Genomic DNA, 17663 nt, shown 5'->3' on the forward strand with positions numbered 1-17663 from the left:
TCAAAATACTCAGTAAGCTCATGGATACACGTCTGGATAATTTCACAAACCCGAAATCTACTGACAATAGTCAATATAGATATATACAGTAGAAGTTAGACTAAGCGAATTAAAGGCCTCGATAGCTAGTCCAAATTTACTTTTGGCAGGAACCCTCATTTGGCAGTAGCTTTTTGTCGAATAGAATAACCTTTTCCTTTTTTTGTAATTGGGGTTCAGACTGCAGAAAGATTGATTTCTTTTCAACCAGGGGCCCATATAAGTATATCAGGCTCGACGTTATTCTGCTCCGCCCGCAGATATTTCGCTCGCAGTTTACGAAGCCGCCTTTCGAGTAACCGCTTAAAATAGTTCCATGCTTCTACCGAAGGCAACGAGCTTCAAAACAGACCAAATGACAAGTTCGAAAAAATCAGAATCTCAGCCGCTTCTTACCGTGTCCAATTTTAGCAGTAGCACAATTCTTACGGTGAGCCCGTGCTATTGATGATTCGAGGAGAAAGCTTCTAAATTCGATGTTCTGAGAAGTAAAGCGTTATACGTATTAGTTCTTCGATGGACAACGGGTCGCATGCAGTGCATAGGCGTCCTAGCACCTTCCCTGGAGGTGGCATCAATCTTGGCCAGAATTTTGCCCCGTTTGATCAGACTGAATTATAATGCATTTGCCTCTTCCGTTATCGAATCTTATCATTCATCTCTAGGCCAGAATTGTCGCTAGGAGAGCCGGCTCAACTTTCGGTTTCAGCCAGCAAAAATGGACATTTTATGATGAATATAAAAAAAAAACAACTTTCTCGGGAAGTAAATGATGTTCCACCGAGACCATAAACTAGTTAAGCTAACCTAAATATTGTTATACTAGTTCCTCCAGATGATCAAGAAGAAAGGGTACCTGTCTGACAAGAAGGTAGTGCCGCTTAATTTCGACAGGCACAGCATAGCACAACCAGTAATATATATCTCATTCATGAAATCTCCTATGAGTATAGGCCACAGTGTGAACCGATGTTGTTCTTACTAAAATTGACAAAAAAAGATTTAATTAGCTATTATACAGGCTATGCAGCCAATGAGCAGTCGTGTGAGCACCACGACACATATTTACAAGTTGGATGAAGCTTCTGCGAAATATTACCGAACGAGGTGCTTACTCATCAGTGGTGTTCGTAACATTGTTTTGTTCAATGAAAAAATACAATCACACAACTTTTGTAAAATGTAAGTTAACATAGAAAAGGGTTTAAAATGGCAAGCAATAATTACACTACGTAGGAACCAGCGATAGGCTTTTCAGAATTACTCTAGCGAAGCGATAGAGAGAACAATGACGATATTTGAAGGTTAGTAACGTAAAGCAGACGTCTTGTTTGACCCAGAGACGGTTTAGTTTCATGAAGCTATTTTATAATAGCAGTAGTAGTATCATCGTAGTTGTACAGCGGCTGAACCTAGGTATAGGTTAGGTGACCTCGCTTCAAGATGTAGTGTAAGCACAAACATTTTCACTCTTAGAAATAATCGTTTGAAGCAAGTGCCGGACTTCAAATTTGTTTTTATTTATTAGCTTCGTAGCCAACGTTGTCAATAACCGCGAAGATAAACCGCTTCGTTCACCCGAGTATGATTTGCCCTATGAAGGTCAGACCCGTACGTGTGTTAATATTCAGCCATAGGCTACGTATTACGTGACATACAACGATTATCATTGGGTCATGATAGGCTTCGGCACGTATACGTGTTCGCATATAAACAACACAGTTTGCACAAATGCATACCTGTACATCTGTCGTTATGTGTATCTATTCGATACGCATAGGGTAAGAAATTATATTGGTGGTGTCGTGTTAAGTCGTACTACGTTCCCAGCTAGTTGCCTGTTACGGAATAAAAATTTGCACAAACACAAAATTGCGGAGGATGCCTTCTTCACAATGGAGCCTATCGACGTGTACTATTGATGGCCCCATATTGCTGCAGTCGGCCCATCGGCCTTTGTACGTATGGTGCATGGCTACAATGTTCAGGAACAAGACAATTCCGTCCTAACCCGCTAGAACATCTCCGCTATCCTTACCCGTTATACAATTGCCCCTGCGTTCGCACGCCGATTCAATAAGGGATTCTTCCTCATCGAGCGCCCACGATCTGGGTTACGTTATCCGATTATCGGCGGCTACAGACGTATACAACACGCATTCAAACCATCGAGACGCCAAGGAAGGTACTACTAGATATAGCCTGCTGTTCTTGAAGCAGCAGAAGATGCTACTGTAACAAGTACCAATCGTTGACCACAAATTTCGCATTGCCAAGCACTGCCGTCATCACCTTTGACCTTTCGCTCGGTAAACTATACACGTAGGATACGTGGGCAGACGCAGTGGAATATTAATATGGCCGAGGTCCCGAGTAGGCGAGGAACAGATCTTTCTGTTTGTGTATGATCGCTTTGGTGGACGAGGAGACGTCGAAAGGCGTAAAAGATCAGACAAAGTGTAACTCATTGGAGCCGAATAAGATTGTCGATAAACATCGACAGTGTATATATTAAGTCCTGAGTATTTGCTGCGATTACACGTTCCACAAAGTCCTACGCGTGGACAAGTGTCAAAGATGAGGAACTTGTTTCTTCCACGTCACGAGAAGGCTTGTACAAAGTAGTTGAGTTTACTATTACAACTGTCTTTCAACCTGTTATTGCCGCACGTCCAACTACAGCGCCATTAGCATTACTACTATACAATTGTTCTACAAGATATGGCTGCCATGCGATAAACACGTTACGTATACGGTTACGCCAAAGCCGGTATACCTTGTTATTGAAAATAAAAATAACAATGCAGGTGCAGTATTTTTTTGACTGACCATGTCAACGCCTATAGCTGTACATTTTAGATTAATAAAATGTGTATTCGAAGTGTACTGGCGCTGGCTGAAAAACTCAACAACTTACATGGCTTCCGTATAAAATTGTAATCTTATCACACATTGTTTTTTCAAAATTATGCAATAACTACGTAGCTAAAATCTAAATCTAAAAGAATCAATTAATGCTTCTGCCGTTGGACCTTATTTCAAACGGCTAATTCTCTAAAGCGAAGTGTCCCTAAACCCTCGTCAATATATGCCATATGCCTGTTCTCCGCTAGCGTTGGTTAACTGTACGAAATACATACTAGTTCTAGTAATTTTTTCGGTAATCTTCTAACTTATCATTATTCTATTTGACTGATCTTCCACTCTATAATTGAGTCAGGAAAGAACGGTAGCGGCACGACAGGCAATAGTGAAACAACAATCTTTTCCCATCTGTAAGAGACTACAAAGCTAAACATCATAGCTAGCTGGACGGCTGTCCAGCTATCTCTGAACAACTACGCATAGCGATATGACTGATACAGAGGCCAAACGGTTCTCCTAACAGTGCCCTCGTCGATGCTGTCTTAGCTTATTCAACGGCAGCAGTTCTAGGCGCACTGTGAAATACTTAATTATCAGAGATTAGCGTGGGGTATTCTCTGCAGAAAAACGTTTTCTGTCCACCCACTGTTCGCATAAGATTGCCAACACAGAACGAATTCAAGGTAAGGGAAGTCGAAACACGGCTGCATTACGTAAAAACTCCTTTGGGCTGTTCTTTACCAGACTATAACCAACAAGGATGGTCGTGCGTAGGAAGCTGGTAGAATCGAAAGGACTATATATCTAACTATATTATGATACGCAATTGTGGCAAGGTTTTAGATCTTTCTAATAGAAACCGATAAGAACCCGTCCGATTGTGGCGCAAAAAGCATTTGACATGAGTCTTGTGTAACTAGGTATCTGTAACGTTAGCGAGTCGTCTCAGCTGAGAGACCGTGTTGTGTATATATTACTGTCTCAATGTCAAGCGTTTCGAGCAACCCACATAGCGGTAGTCAGCAGAACGACAACATTAAGTTAAAGGAAATTAAATAATGATCTATAGTCGAAAATGTATTTGTAGGTCCTCGTCACGGTGCTATGCTACCGCGTATATCTACTAAGCCTACCGACAGTTGATGGGGTGTGGGTTCTGATTTTTTGATTTTGAGGTGAAAGTAACCAGGCGTCCAAAGCAATACGCAATGGCAGTAACATCAAACAGAAAGGTCGAATTATTCACGTCTATCTACCGTAGAATTTGTGATTCAACTTTCGTATCTAGCACTACGCCTCTTATGAAGCATAGCCTTGTTAATCAAAAGCTATGCATCAACTCCTTCTGGCCTCCAAACGCGATCCTACCATGGCCTCCCAAGACTTGAAGCACTTGCGAGAAGCGTAAAGAAGGTGACACGAATATGTCTACGAAGAGCAACGGTCTTGTACCTCGTGTTCAATAGGCCTAATTATTGGGACGAACGGTAAGTGTTGTTATATTCCCATTTAATAGAAAATGTATCACTTCACTTAGTGTAGACTTAAAATTAGTTAGCCCCAAGGTTACACGACTACCTCTCATTGCTCAATTAGTTGGCGCATGATGACATGTCCCCAGAATGTTGGGTTTCCTTGCAAAGAAATCGTGCCACGCTTAGAATTCTTTCTGTTTTTATCAAATACTTAACGTCGCCATTTTTGTGAATACCTCCCTTGAGTGCGAATGGGTTAAAATGGTAAAATACAAAGAAATCCTTTTGCCGATTGTTTTTCCTCAGATAATACTCATAGAAACCAGATAATTGCCTAAATAGGGTGTATCGTCTAAACGCAAACAGTCATTCTGAAATTAACCTTTAGTAGCCCCCTTGGGCATTAATTTCTTTTTTACATGGCGCCAATCTCCTTAATCGGTGTGGACATAGCTGGACTTAGGCAAAATGTGAAGTATAGAAGGCTACCTATGGACATTTCTAGTTATTCGCTTTACCATCTTTTAGGTATAGTACCAAGAACATGCTCACCAGTGTGGGTCGCCCTGGACTTATCTAGGGCTTCTTCAGCAGGCCTATAAAATGGCATAGTACTCATATAAAGCTATTGACCCACTTTGTATAATATTCTGATGTCTATGATTCCTACTGCCCATAATTCTATTGTGTGAATCTTCTTTTACCAACGCGGATATTTGAATTAGCGATGGCCACATGCTTGCTTGTTGATCGTGCTACGGCAACGCATTCATAGATGCGCATTAGCCACCTAAATCACGCCGATCTCTAGCACGCACATTAACAAAGAAGTTCAAACTCTTTTCAATTGTACGATGTAGTGAAGAGATGGCTGACGGAAAAGGGAAACACTTCAAAAATGCGCGCGGCCATACTACCTCTGTCGCCACCACTGACGATATGACATCACCACATGAGTGGCTTAGACCATGGGCTTGCGGGCTAATAGAGGGTGACGGCTTAAGAGAGGTAGGTGGCTGCTGGTGTTAGTGGATTTCGTGGTGACAATTAATCGGACCAATCACATCAACCCCGTAGCGTACGGCAAAACGTCTTAAATCCCTGTCGACAAAAGAAAATATTTTAACTGTAATTTATCGGCTATTCGCCTGTCGGGTCGGCCTCGTTATTACGAAAAAATCACCTGTCTCAGCCTGTGTCTTGTAAATATTATGACATTCAGATACACTGACCACATCTCACTAACGCTATCGTGTCCAGAAGAGTCCACATATTGATGGAGTCACGAATCGGCCATCTGTATTTCTGCTGGTTTAGTGTACCGCAATGGGGTGAAGCGAGAACTTTTGCTTCTTACTATACACGAAGGTGTTCGCCCAGCCGTTTTCATATTTGTACTGGTCTTGGAAAGGTCACGTCAACCTTCCAGTTACACCCAGAGGAGGTACGGTTTCTGGCAATAGATTTACGCAGGCAATTTCCGTATGTTAGTGGCCTTCGCTAGAAAACGACTGGCTCACGTCGCGACTCAGCAATAACGGCATGGGTACGCCTTCGATTTCCAAAGCCTGTCGCTGGCTTTGAATCAGTTAACTATAATCCAGCTCTTCGTAGGATCATATTATGTGCAGCATGCGAAAGTGTAGCTAACCACTAAAGTTTAGGATATCCTAGCATATATGCCGTCGCTTCGATCTGTTTCCAAGGAACGGTACCTATCAAAAGTTGAAGTTGAGCTATCTTCGCAAACGGTCGCAGTCTAAGGAATCATAAGCAATTTATTTCGAATTGAACTATTATCGTTGAAATGAAGTAGGTGTCCCGTGAAGACACGAGTGAAATCAAATCAACTATGGAACTTGATCCACAACGAAGGGCAGTAAGATAGGTCAAGTTAAAAGATCTCAATATGAGAGACTTGAAATATATATATTGATATACATTTCTTTAAGGGTTGCTCGACAGTAATATTAATTAGACAATAGGCAGGGGATGGTTACTGCCCACATATCACATCTATGTCCGGATTTACAGATTTACATCCTGGAATAGAATTAGATCTATGCAGATACGAACTTGCTATTACTCAACCTACATAGGGCAAAGTGTAACCGGCAACAAACTCAGCAGCACGATACTGTTCCATCCATTCGTCGATTAGCAAAACCCATAAAATATCATCATTGTTGTTATTTTTATAGCGGTATGATTATTGCGGATCCATATTCGCTATATGCTTTAACCTGTGGACATACAAGATGAACGATAAACGACGAAAATAACTAACAATCGACAAGCGACAGATACGGATTTGCGTCGTGATACCAGAGATCAAATAGCGCCTATGTATTTTATCACACTTAACTACAGATTATCTTGGTTGGGCTGGGTTACTACTGGGTTATTATTAGGTTACTACTGACGTCAAGCTCAGTAACCAGGTTAACTGAAGTCGGCTGATAATAATATTGTGTACAAGCAAGTTAGACAAATACATCGATATCAAAATTCCAGCAGTTTTCCTCATCTGTCAGCTGACCGCTATCTCTAAAAATAATAATAAGCTTGCAACATTGTTATTATATAGCAGTAATGAAACAAATAATTACATGCATTTTTTCTTTGAATCAAACTTCCGTCCGTTCGCACCCGGTCGCTTGCGATTTTCCCGAAGAATTGTCTTGGCAAAGTGTCCTCCGTTTCTTGATCAGGCACTGCTCAGTTCAGATCGTAGCTACTACCATCGACGGCATTTATTCAGTGCACCGTCTTAACCTTTCCCATTCAGAAACATCTGCGGACAGCGGAGTCTGTACGTATTATACCCTAAGTCCGTGCGCGATATCAAGTTAACAGATTATGTAACGCAAAAAACGCGTTGCTATCGCCATCGATTCATTTTCCGGACTTTTCCACGCTAGATATCTGCCAGGCAAAATGGAGAATCTAGCTAGACAGGGCAACTTTAGTCTAGCCGCTATTGACGGCGATCAACGACCGTCGCGCTACTGACCGACCGACCGCCCGCCGGCTTAATAACTGGTTTCGCCGTTCAGTTAGATGTCCCGCATCATTTTCACCCCCTTCCCCCCTCCTTCCTTTCTTCCTTCCCCCGCTCGAAAACGACGCACAAGGAGCGAAGCTTTACTGCAGCGTAGAGGGGCAAAATCCGAGGGAAGACATTACATAGTTTGGTTACCCGACAAGGAAGGGACATACCAGCTGTAGTTATCCACCTCAATAGAATAGTGGGCATCGACATTTTTGGTAGAAAGTGACCGCGAAAAAGAAAACGGGCGAGGGTTACATGGAGGCATTGGACAAACGCGGAATAGAATAACAACGGACGGTAGAACGTCTATTGGTTCCAGCTCTCAGCTACAGCCTACAACTGTTTAAAAATGGGGAATTTTAAGATCCGTTGAGTGGTAAATGGTCATTTAAATATAATGGATGCTTATTGTTCATACATTGAAACCGACAATATACGATATTAAGGAATATCAATACTGGGATATAACAGTTTTATAGTTATGATGTGGAAGTAATTCTGGGTTTTTTCTTCACCTAATGAATTGCTTCACAGCCATTTAAAAGATAGTGTCCGCTGAGATTTTATACTACATAAGAAATAATTCGACCTGTTAGCAAGCGATTTGGTTCTCTTACGGGTATACTTCCTTGATTTCCCTTTTATGTCCTGACGAGCATGGAACAAGAAAACATTTTGTAAAAAAGACCCGGCCATTTAAACGCCACTAAACAGAATTTTGAACCTGTCCACTATTTTTCAGCACCTGAACGCCTTTGAAATTTAGGTCCGTAAGGACTTTCTCAGGTTGCTTCGAAGTTATAACACGATGTACTTACTTATGAGACAGTCTGCATTGTCAATATTTGCTTGCCGCAAACGACGCTTCTAGAAACAAACATAAAATGTATACTTATTTATTATATCTACGACATAATCATCATGACTTGTTCCCGCTTTCGGATAGTGCACGTAGACTTGAGGTAGCATCACAAAATTAGCTTCTCTCAACAAACACTCGAAAAACGGGAACGTGACGTCTCATTAAGGTAAAAAATATCATCGCTAAACCATGAACGGATATACTAAAGATAATAATCGCTATCTAGCAAGATCTAAGATTCAGTAGAAAAAACGCCTGTCCTCACGAAGTTAAGTTTTGAAAGTCCACAACTTTCCAGCCTACACGTGTGCTCGCGCCTGGTTTTCTATGTCGCTTTAATGCATGCGTTACCCAGAGTATGGCAAAGCAGTAAGTTCCAGCAGATGGTTAAGCATATTCTTTATTAATAACTATCGAAACGCCCGTTGCGTGTGTGCGCTGCTAATCGTCGTTATATACTGCTAGAGGGGCAAAATGCAAAGAACAAAAAATGCGAAAAAATCTCAGCGGATTTTGCCGTAAATGCGACCGACGTCGTCATATCAAAATTTTCATGCACTTGAATGACGTATTTAGAATCAGAAATACTCTCGCTGTTAAGGCCGATTACTGAGACAGACTCAGCTCAGCCAGATCGCTCACGCTGAAAGCATATAGAACGGTTTAGTATCTTTCGATGATCACAACGCACAAGTCGGTACATCGAATTGCGTATGTAATGATTGGGCTACAGATCAGGGCGTAATGTTATTCGACTCTTCTCAGGGCCGGAACTGAAAAGTCTTCTTATGGCAAAATGGTCAAGTCTGCTGGCAGCTTGTAGATTATACAGCGGTTCATAGATTCCGGATGAATTCCAATATAATTGATATTTGTTCAGTCTTCTACCGAATTGATTTAACATTGATGGACCGAACGTTGGGCAGAACCCAATAAAAGTTTATAGCATCTTTCACGTTCAGCACACCATATTACGAAAGCACAGCTGAATGTTCCAATTGAAATCGTTGCTTATAAGAAACGCACCCCTTAACCTATTTTCGTTGCCTGCGAGCCATGTGCTTTAGAGTGTGGAACTTATTATTATGCGACCTACTTTTGCCTGCCCTGAATAAAAGAATGCATTAAAGTCCCTCAAGAGTATCGACGGGTATGTAATGTGCTGAGTGAGTTTCGAACATCATATACAAACATACAAAACGAAGTATCATCAATATGTTAATTTCGTAAAACTTATAGCTTGTACTATCGCACATCAAGCCGCATGATCGGCTCACAATTATAGGGATTGTTAGTAAATGATCTTATTACACGGTATAAAGTAAAGAGAACTTTTCTATTCGGCGCTTTCACATGCAACGTAAGCACTTAAGTCGCCTATTTTTATGTTTGTATATCGCCCTGTGTCTAGTAACTCATTTAATTTTTTTCATTTATTACCGCTCTAACTAAAACATCACTTTATGATTGGACAGCATCAAGAATGGATGTCTCCTTCAGAGAGAACTGAACGAATCCTGCATTAAAATTTATAGCGGTAAATCGGCCTACCAGTGTAGCCCATAACGTAATGAGCCGCGGGCTTTTTTAAAATCTGGCCTAGTGGCGCTGCTGTTCGTGACTTCGACCGCGCACAATCGGACAAGCCAGTTAGCAGTCGTACGATCATCACACAATGGCTGATTTGGCTCGCCCCGAACTCTGCGCACCAATCGCACGTTATGGAGCAGCATTATCGCACTCTCCGTCACGAGGAGCAGCTTCAGCCAGCTTGGAAAAGCTGTGTATCTTCTTGCAGCATCATATTGCCATCATACTACCCTGCGCCCAGGCATGACATCACCCACGACTGCTGTGACAAGTGCTCGAAGAATTAAGTTGGCTATTTTGTCTACTCAGCTTGAGTTTGTTAATGTGTTTCACTAGTCAGTCGCAAAGGAAAGCAGTGCGCCAGGCACCAGCTGTCGGCGAACAACAATAGAGTAGGAGCAAAGCGTTTTGGCACGATCATTATAAACTGCAGCAAAAAAGGCTCGTGACCTTCTATGATACTGCAACGAGACTACAAAGTCGATCAGCGTGCCGCCGTGTGTCACAAAGCGTACACGATCAGCTATGGACGCCTGAAAAACCTGAAATACACCGCGTAATTCACACTCATCACTCAGATAGATCTATTAGTGACAAAAGACTCGGTGCGTAATACTGGGCAGAAGAATACGCGTTGGGATGGTAATCAGACCAGTGGTTCCTCTAATGATCTTAAAAACGAACGACTAAATAATAACTAATCAGACGGTTCCACATGAAACATGGCACAGGGCAGCGTCTTTTGCTCATGTCAGTTATTTCGAAATACCTTTTCTCTACGCGGCAGTAGAAGTACTGTGAAGCAGAATAAAGAGCTAACAAACTAGTCATTTGGATATTGACCTATTACAGGATATCAAAAGCCTAGCTGGCCGTAAAATAAATCATGTATTTTTCAAATCTTGCTAAAAATCGCATTAATGACCGCCATATCGATTTAAACGTTCTTCACTGAAGTCTCAGAAGTTCAATAAAGACTCACTTTATTGAATACCTGAAACAAAGAAAAAAAACGAATTTAAATCCGCCATTTATTAGATGACTTTTAAATTCGTCGGCTATTGCCTGTACAGAACAACGTTCGACCTTTGGAAGGTTTTTGTTTAAAACACATATATGCATTATTTGTTGCAAATTATTAGTTTGACCTAAATAAAGTTTTCGACGACGTTAATAAGAAACAGTTGATCAATAAATTAACAATAGTTAATTTGTGGCGGTGATAATTTTTTCATTAGGTCTTATTATTTACTGGGAATTAGGTCAAAAAGCTTAGAAATGGGTATCAAACCTGTTGTCCCTCAGGGGATCATTTTAACCATAAGTTCTATCTATTATGGCGAATATGAGCGAAAGTACTTATTACAATGTCAAGAATTAGTCCTAGAAATACGAATGGTGAAATAAACAAACCGGTAAAGGTCTTACCAATGTAGACCCAAATGTCAAGAATAAATTTGAATCTTTTTTAGAAAGAAACGAATCCGGTTTATGTACTATCACACTTGCGCCGTACTGCCCAAAACGATATGTGAGATTTCTAGAGATACCGAACCGAAACGGATTTGTAAACTGACCTTCAGTCTGGCTTTTCCTAGCCGGATTTTTCACTTGACCTCAAGATGAGACTGTGTGTACCACATTGAGCAAAACCGATCAGTATAAATAGTTTTTAGAATACTTCAAATCAATCTACACGCTTAGAGCTTACGCTACAGCTTAAAAGTTTCAACGTGTAAAATCAAACCTTTGATTATTTTACATCATATTGCATTTGATTTTCTAACAGAAAAACAAATGTAACACTTTTGCCTAATACGCTTATGTGTATACTGCTGTTATCGAAATTATTCTCTAATATTAATTCCACACGTAATAACATCGCGGGACTTGACGGCATAAACAATTATTAGTTATTAAGCGACTATTTTCTGATCGTTCCCACTCTTCCGGAATTGTACCACTGTATCTGCAAAAAAAACATTATATGGTATACAAAAAGCCCCACCAAGTTCACTGAAAAAAAAAACACAGAATCAGCAACAGCTAGTTAGCCCAGTTCGTGCCGTTACTATACTACTAACGGCCATTATTAAGGCACTTATTCCACGCATGCGGGTGAATCATTAAGTTATACTGCTAAGTACTTGGACAGGTGACAGGTCACTGATCGCTTCTCTACACCGACTATTGCCCTTTTCTGGTTCTTCTTGTTATCTTCATGCTTTACTCAGACTATGTCAGACTATTGTACTGTGTCTTAATATGATGTTTTCTTGCCTTCTTACATACGATAATATATAAGGTGAAGACATAATTGCCTCTTACTAACACTGATGAGCCACACTGATGAAAAATTAAGGGCATTTATATTTGAAACCGTCAGTAGATTTGAAACTGACCCCATGGCTCGGTCCCACTGGAACTATCATGAAGATTTTTTTTATCAATTGCTATTGTAAATATGTCGCAATTCGAGATCGAGACTTCATAAAAAAATATGGACCTACAGTCAGTAATGTGTTGTTTGCTTGTGTGATCATATTATAGTCACTTCGAACTGACAGAAGTATCCTGAAGCTAAGCAGGACATGTGACGAGCACAACAAACAATTAAACGAGCGAAACGGTTTTCCACTGTTGACAATTTTGCACCTCACGAAGCTCATATGTTGGATCTTACGTGGTGCAGATGTTGAATATCGTCTAGTATTTTACATGATTACAAACGTACAAAGCTCAACAATGATGAGCTGATCATCTGCCTATGATATGTTGTTCTCGAACTGGCTATCCGAAGCTTCTCGATTTCAAATACCTCTTTACCTGCCCTGGTTTCCCATAACGTCCCACAATCCCATAACGGTCGTATACTTCTTTTCGATTCTCTTTGCTCGTTGCTATGTGTGTGTTTTTTCGAACTACAATAACGTATCTAATATCGGCCGGATACTCTCACGTTTTCGACCACTCAGAAGTATAGTTACATTAAATAGTTACCCCTACGCCCGTTTGGGGTATAGCAACTTTGCGTTGAAGTAACTGTGCATGAACGTGTGTGTGTATTATATATAACAGCTTTACAAAGAAGTAGTAAAGAAGAATTAACTGCGATTTGAAAGTTTGTTCGTTCGATCGTTCATCATTATCATTTGAGCAGATTGCCATTCGCGTGTTAACATCGATCTTCGTTAGCCTTAGAATATTCTTTATAAAGTTATGTTTATATCTTACACATGTCCTCTTTTAAGCAATGCTGCTGTTAACTTCTTTCTGTGAAATAAAAGAAATCACTTCAAAAGAAGATCGTTTTATGTACCATCTTCAATTCATACTTGTGATAACCGAACATTGACCAATATGTATTGCTAGATTATTGATCAAATACTAGTAGCTAGTTCTATTTCGTTTTCTTGAGAAGATTACGGCTGTATCATAGCCATGTGTTATTATTGTTGTAGATATCCAATAGCAGGCCCCTGGACTGACCCATCAGCGCTGTAATATACTAACCTTAAACGCATTGTCTTTAACGACAGTCGGTATTTTACATGCAGGTATTATATATTCTATTCGTACTTAAACGAATGAGCGTTACGGTCTTATCATCTATTTATACAAACACTTCCAAACCACAGTCATCAATGGCAGACGAATCGGTGTAGCACTATTGGCTGTACCGTCCCTTTTTAACTGCGACAACACCATAAGCAACCAAAGTTTGAACGTACACTTCGCAACTTTCTCCGTTTTTTCAAACTAAAACCGACTCAGAAAAAAAATTTGTAATATTTTCATATAAGTTCTTACCCGATCCTAATTAACTAAATTCAAAATTGATGCCTATTCTTTCTTCCACAGCCTCTACCACCATCTTAAGATTCACACCAAACTTGATCCTTAAGTTTTCCAATGTAACGAATTTTGTTTCTTTAGGTACAACGGGCTAAGTTTCTTATCCGTGTGACACGGTCGTCGTGTACATAAAGTGCAGTCACCCTTCCGGGGTTCTCCATTCGTTGTTCCCTGCCGATCCCCTGGTTCTCTGTCCCGCTCTCGCTACTTGTCGATCGTCCTTTTTTTATTCCTCCATTTCCCTTTTCTTTTCCCCTTTTCTTTTAACGCCCACGCACCTCTCGATACTTATCCTTGCATGTAGATTTCCCCTAGATGGTCCGCCCAATTCAATCTGATATGAGAAAAAATTGTCGAACTCTGACTTTTGTTTAAAGCTCAAACTTTTATCCTCTAAATGCAGATATAGTGACGTCTCTGCTAAATCGAGCTGCTTCTCTGTGCTAGTTTTTTGATCGTACCAGATCTCTGGGAGTTCCGGCCCATCCACGAATGATTTATCTCTGGCAACCCATGTCGTCATTGGTAGCCCACCGATTTCACTTGAGCCAGCACGGCATCCCGTTATGGCTGCTGCTACGTCCACTGGTAGTACCTGGCAATTGACAGTATTCTGTTAGTTTTTGCTGAAGAGATATTCTTTTGGATATTTGTTTTCCGTCCCGGCCCGTTTCTTTCGACTTTTTTTTTTGTATGAAAAAGTATTTCGCTTGTTGGACTAGTGGAACATTTGCTTTCTTTTCTCTTTCGCACTCACGTTCATTACCTGTCGTTGCTTTTCACTGCAGGCGAAACTCGTCTTTTCCTCAGGTCCAACAGCAGGTTAGAGACCGACTTACTGCTGTAATCGGCGAAACGACAGTAAATGTAAGACCGACAACCGCGGCCACAAGGTATCGAATCAACTTCCTCTGAACTTAGTAAATAGTTCTTCATAATAGTAATAAATAGAGCTGTCATTAGTCGTTGTATGGTTACCGACCAAAATGATATTGGATACCGTAGCCATGGTTTTGTCTAGGCTAAAAACACAGAAGCAGCAAACATTTATAGTGAACAATTGCTTCGTCAGAGGCATTCAGTTGCTTTGTTATTGCTACCTGGTCGGCCACCCCCCAGGTCGTTCGAGTGCTTTCTCGAGCGTTCGAGCTTGACCTTAAGCCTACCCGTATATCCGGCTCGCTTGAGCCATTGTTTCATCTCGACCTACTGTTGGCTGTTATTGCTTAGTTGCAGCATGGCTATAGTAGCGACAAGATCCTCTACGCGTGTTCGTGACTGTCCAGCTTACCGCTACCCGACTCTGTATGGGCCTGTACACTGCCTGTCGGCCGCCGTCTAGACAGATACCTCTCTACCCAGCTGCCTTCCTTCCACCCCTATGTTTCCCCCTCAGGGACACTGGCGGCACCTTTGCCATTATTAACCAGCGGCTTTGGCCACTTTGATTTGACCACCCTAAGCGCTTGTTCAAAGCTGGCGCTTCGTCCTCGTCGTAGTCTATACCTAGTCTTGTAGCGCCTGCGAGCCAACAGCCTGGCAGGTAAATCGGTTCGGTGCTACCCTCACCCATACCTATGTGTCGGCCATGCTCGCTAAATAGCCCGGCGCGGCTGCTGCTGCAGTTGCCTGTGTCGGCTCAGATGACGACGACGACGACGAACGCCGCCCTCCCTCTCTCGCGCTCCGTTCAGCCCTCTTGCCATAGTAATGCTGGTACTTACAATAGTACTAGTCGTAGTAAGAAGTAGCGTGCGTGCGTGTGCGTGCGTGTTTCTATATGTGTGTGTATGGGTCTGTGTGTTTGTGTGTCTGTGTGTGTATATGTGTGTGTGTGTGAATGTGTGTCGCCGTGAGAGTCTGTGTGGGTGCGAGCAGTAGCGTTCTCTGACGGCGGTGGCATCCGAGGTGGCGGGCAGTGGCGAGCAGCAGTAGGCCGAATTATTGAACAGGGGAACATCGACGATCCCAGACACGCAGAGCAGTCGAAAACGTAAGAGCGTTGTATCCTACAGCGAAAAGGAACTAGTGCTTGCTGTTACGGCGGTGTTATATCGTGCGTGTGTCGCTACGTTCTGCGAATATTTCGGTAACGGTTGCAACTCTAGCGTGGGAGTTGACGACTGACTACTCGCATTAAACGGAAAAGAAAAGGCTAACCTCGATTTGGACGTCATCGTTGCTAACTGTTTAGTGGCAGTCACATCAGAAGCACCAACGTTGTATTGGGCTTGGGAAGAACAGATCAGGTTGAAGCAAACGCGGCTAAATCAGTTAGTTTGGCATCAACAGTAGCCGTGGCCGAAAGAGTTAGAGTCTACCTCACTTACCGTTTCTAATCAATTTCAGCTGTTGCGACAGCACTTCTGAGTGTCGAGACTGTCCATGTGTGCCGGCTGCCGCCACGAAAATCCGTGAGCCTTGCTCGCGAAGGACACCAAAGCTAGCATCCATTGAGGATTAATCGTCAGACAGGCTCTGTCGTTGAGGTAAGCGTCATCATAGGACAAAAGAAAGTGTCCTGATTCTCAGAATCTCAACCCTGCCGACGCGTGGTGTAGCATTGCGGTGACCGATAGTGCAAGTAGTGACGAACGCCGCGCCGGAGAGAAGCATCGCGAGCGATCCAAGATTCAGTCGTGCTGTGGAAGCAAGTGTGGAGTTCAATTTTAGGCCAAACAAAAATGTAACGTGCTTATTGCAGCTGACAAAGCTTGCGACGACGCTATCGCCAAGCTCTTTTCGTGTCCGCTAGCGGTTGCTCTCCTCGAAGCTGTAGGTCATCAGTGGCCGAGTGTTATTAGTGGTAAAGTGTGCTATGGTGGTATAGTTCCAATAGAAAAGCCTACTGCTATTTAGGCCGTTAGGATCTTCAATTTAGAGAAATCACTTAATTTCAAATTAAAGGAAATCACTTAAGGCACGAGGCAAGACTACTCCTTGCTAACTTAACGAACGTCAGTTCGCTTTCGTATTGAGGAAGTCGACTGGCTGTCTGTGTTGGAGACAGACAGCTCACTCGAAAAATAGCGCGAGCGTCATTTCAACGTCAACTTGAAGTGTAGTCACCCAAGTGCGGTTTTAAGGCGAGACCTTTGTTCGGAGCCATCGCGAAGTTTAATGGCTGGCGATTCGTGCGGTGACGACCGAGAGACTTTAGGGCTGTGCACGCTGGCCTCGGTCGTGTGCAGCGTGCGAGAAAGGCGCGACAGACGCCCCGGGGGTTCGAGCGGCTCCCGCTGCCGAGTTCGTCGCTGTCCCGTGAAAGATCCACTCTGGCTTTGGGGCCCCCTAGCACCGTAGGCTAGACGCCCCAAAAACTAGGAACAAACTAGACAACAAACCAAGGAAATTGGCAACGCGACGCGAAAGCAAAACCCAAGAATCTGGACAAACGCTCCGAAAGACATAAGATCACGGACCACTTCTCTACAGCAGATACACCCGAGTTATAATAACAGCAACAAAAAAAAAACACAACTGTAATAAAAGAGACTGCAATAAGATCACTGTGGGTGCAGCTAACTGCGGGCTTGGCCTGTATTTATCAAGCAGTATCAAACGTCACGCAGGATCATCAATAGGACCAGATGTGTGTTGCCGGGTGCGTACGGAACAGGCTTGAACAGGCGGTTCTATCTAATAATTACTAGAGTAAAAGAAAAACAATAAAGTGGAGTAAACAGTAGCCGATAATCAGTCTATTGTCGTCATCCGCTTTTTGCCGTTTCGTAATCGTCCCCTAAGCACCTGCTTCTGCTTTCTCGTTGCCTAATTGGTTGGTTGGATAATAATTGCATGCGGGTGCTCTAGTGCTCAGCGCTGCCCCCTATCCAAAGGCCGAATACGAAGATCCAAGAGACAGAGACCTCCATCTTGGAGCGCCATCTCCTACAGCTATTCTCATTCTTTCCCAATTCCGGTC

The 17663-nt window shown here is 42.3% G+C and overlaps 1 protein-coding gene and 1 long non-coding RNA gene across 4 annotated transcripts in view; both read right to left on the reverse strand.

Annotated features, from left to right (window-relative positions):
• LOC111253455 (E3 ubiquitin-protein ligase AMFR-like) overlaps positions 1–17663 on the reverse strand; it is a 115029-nt gene that overhangs the window by 46700 nt on the left and 50666 nt on the right. For 2 of the 3 annotated variants that reach the window (XM_086973772.1, XM_086973773.1), the window contains exon 1: positions 6989–7409. The exons of the other annotated variant lie outside the window; for it this stretch is intronic. In XM_086973772.1, coding sequence (XP_086829898.1) covers positions 6989–6994 — 6 coding nt within the window. In that variant the 5' untranslated portion in view covers positions 6995–7409. Of the gene's footprint in view, positions 1–6988; positions 7410–17663 lie in introns of those variants that run through there. 3 annotated transcript variants of the gene reach the window in all.
• LOC147754896 (uncharacterized) lies at positions 10432–15401 on the reverse strand. The gene is made up of 2 exons (XR_015316204.1): positions 14505–15401; positions 10432–14333 (listed from the first exon to the last, which is right to left on the reverse strand). It is a non-coding gene; the product is annotated as an uncharacterized LOC147754896 (long non-coding RNA).

Source organism: Varroa destructor, unplaced genomic scaffold (assembly GCF_002443255.2).
Source record: "Varroa destructor unplaced genomic scaffold, Vdes_3.0 BEIS01000006.1, whole genome shotgun sequence".
NCBI classification, from domain to species: domain Eukaryota; kingdom Metazoa; phylum Arthropoda; class Arachnida; order Mesostigmata; family Varroidae; genus Varroa; species Varroa destructor.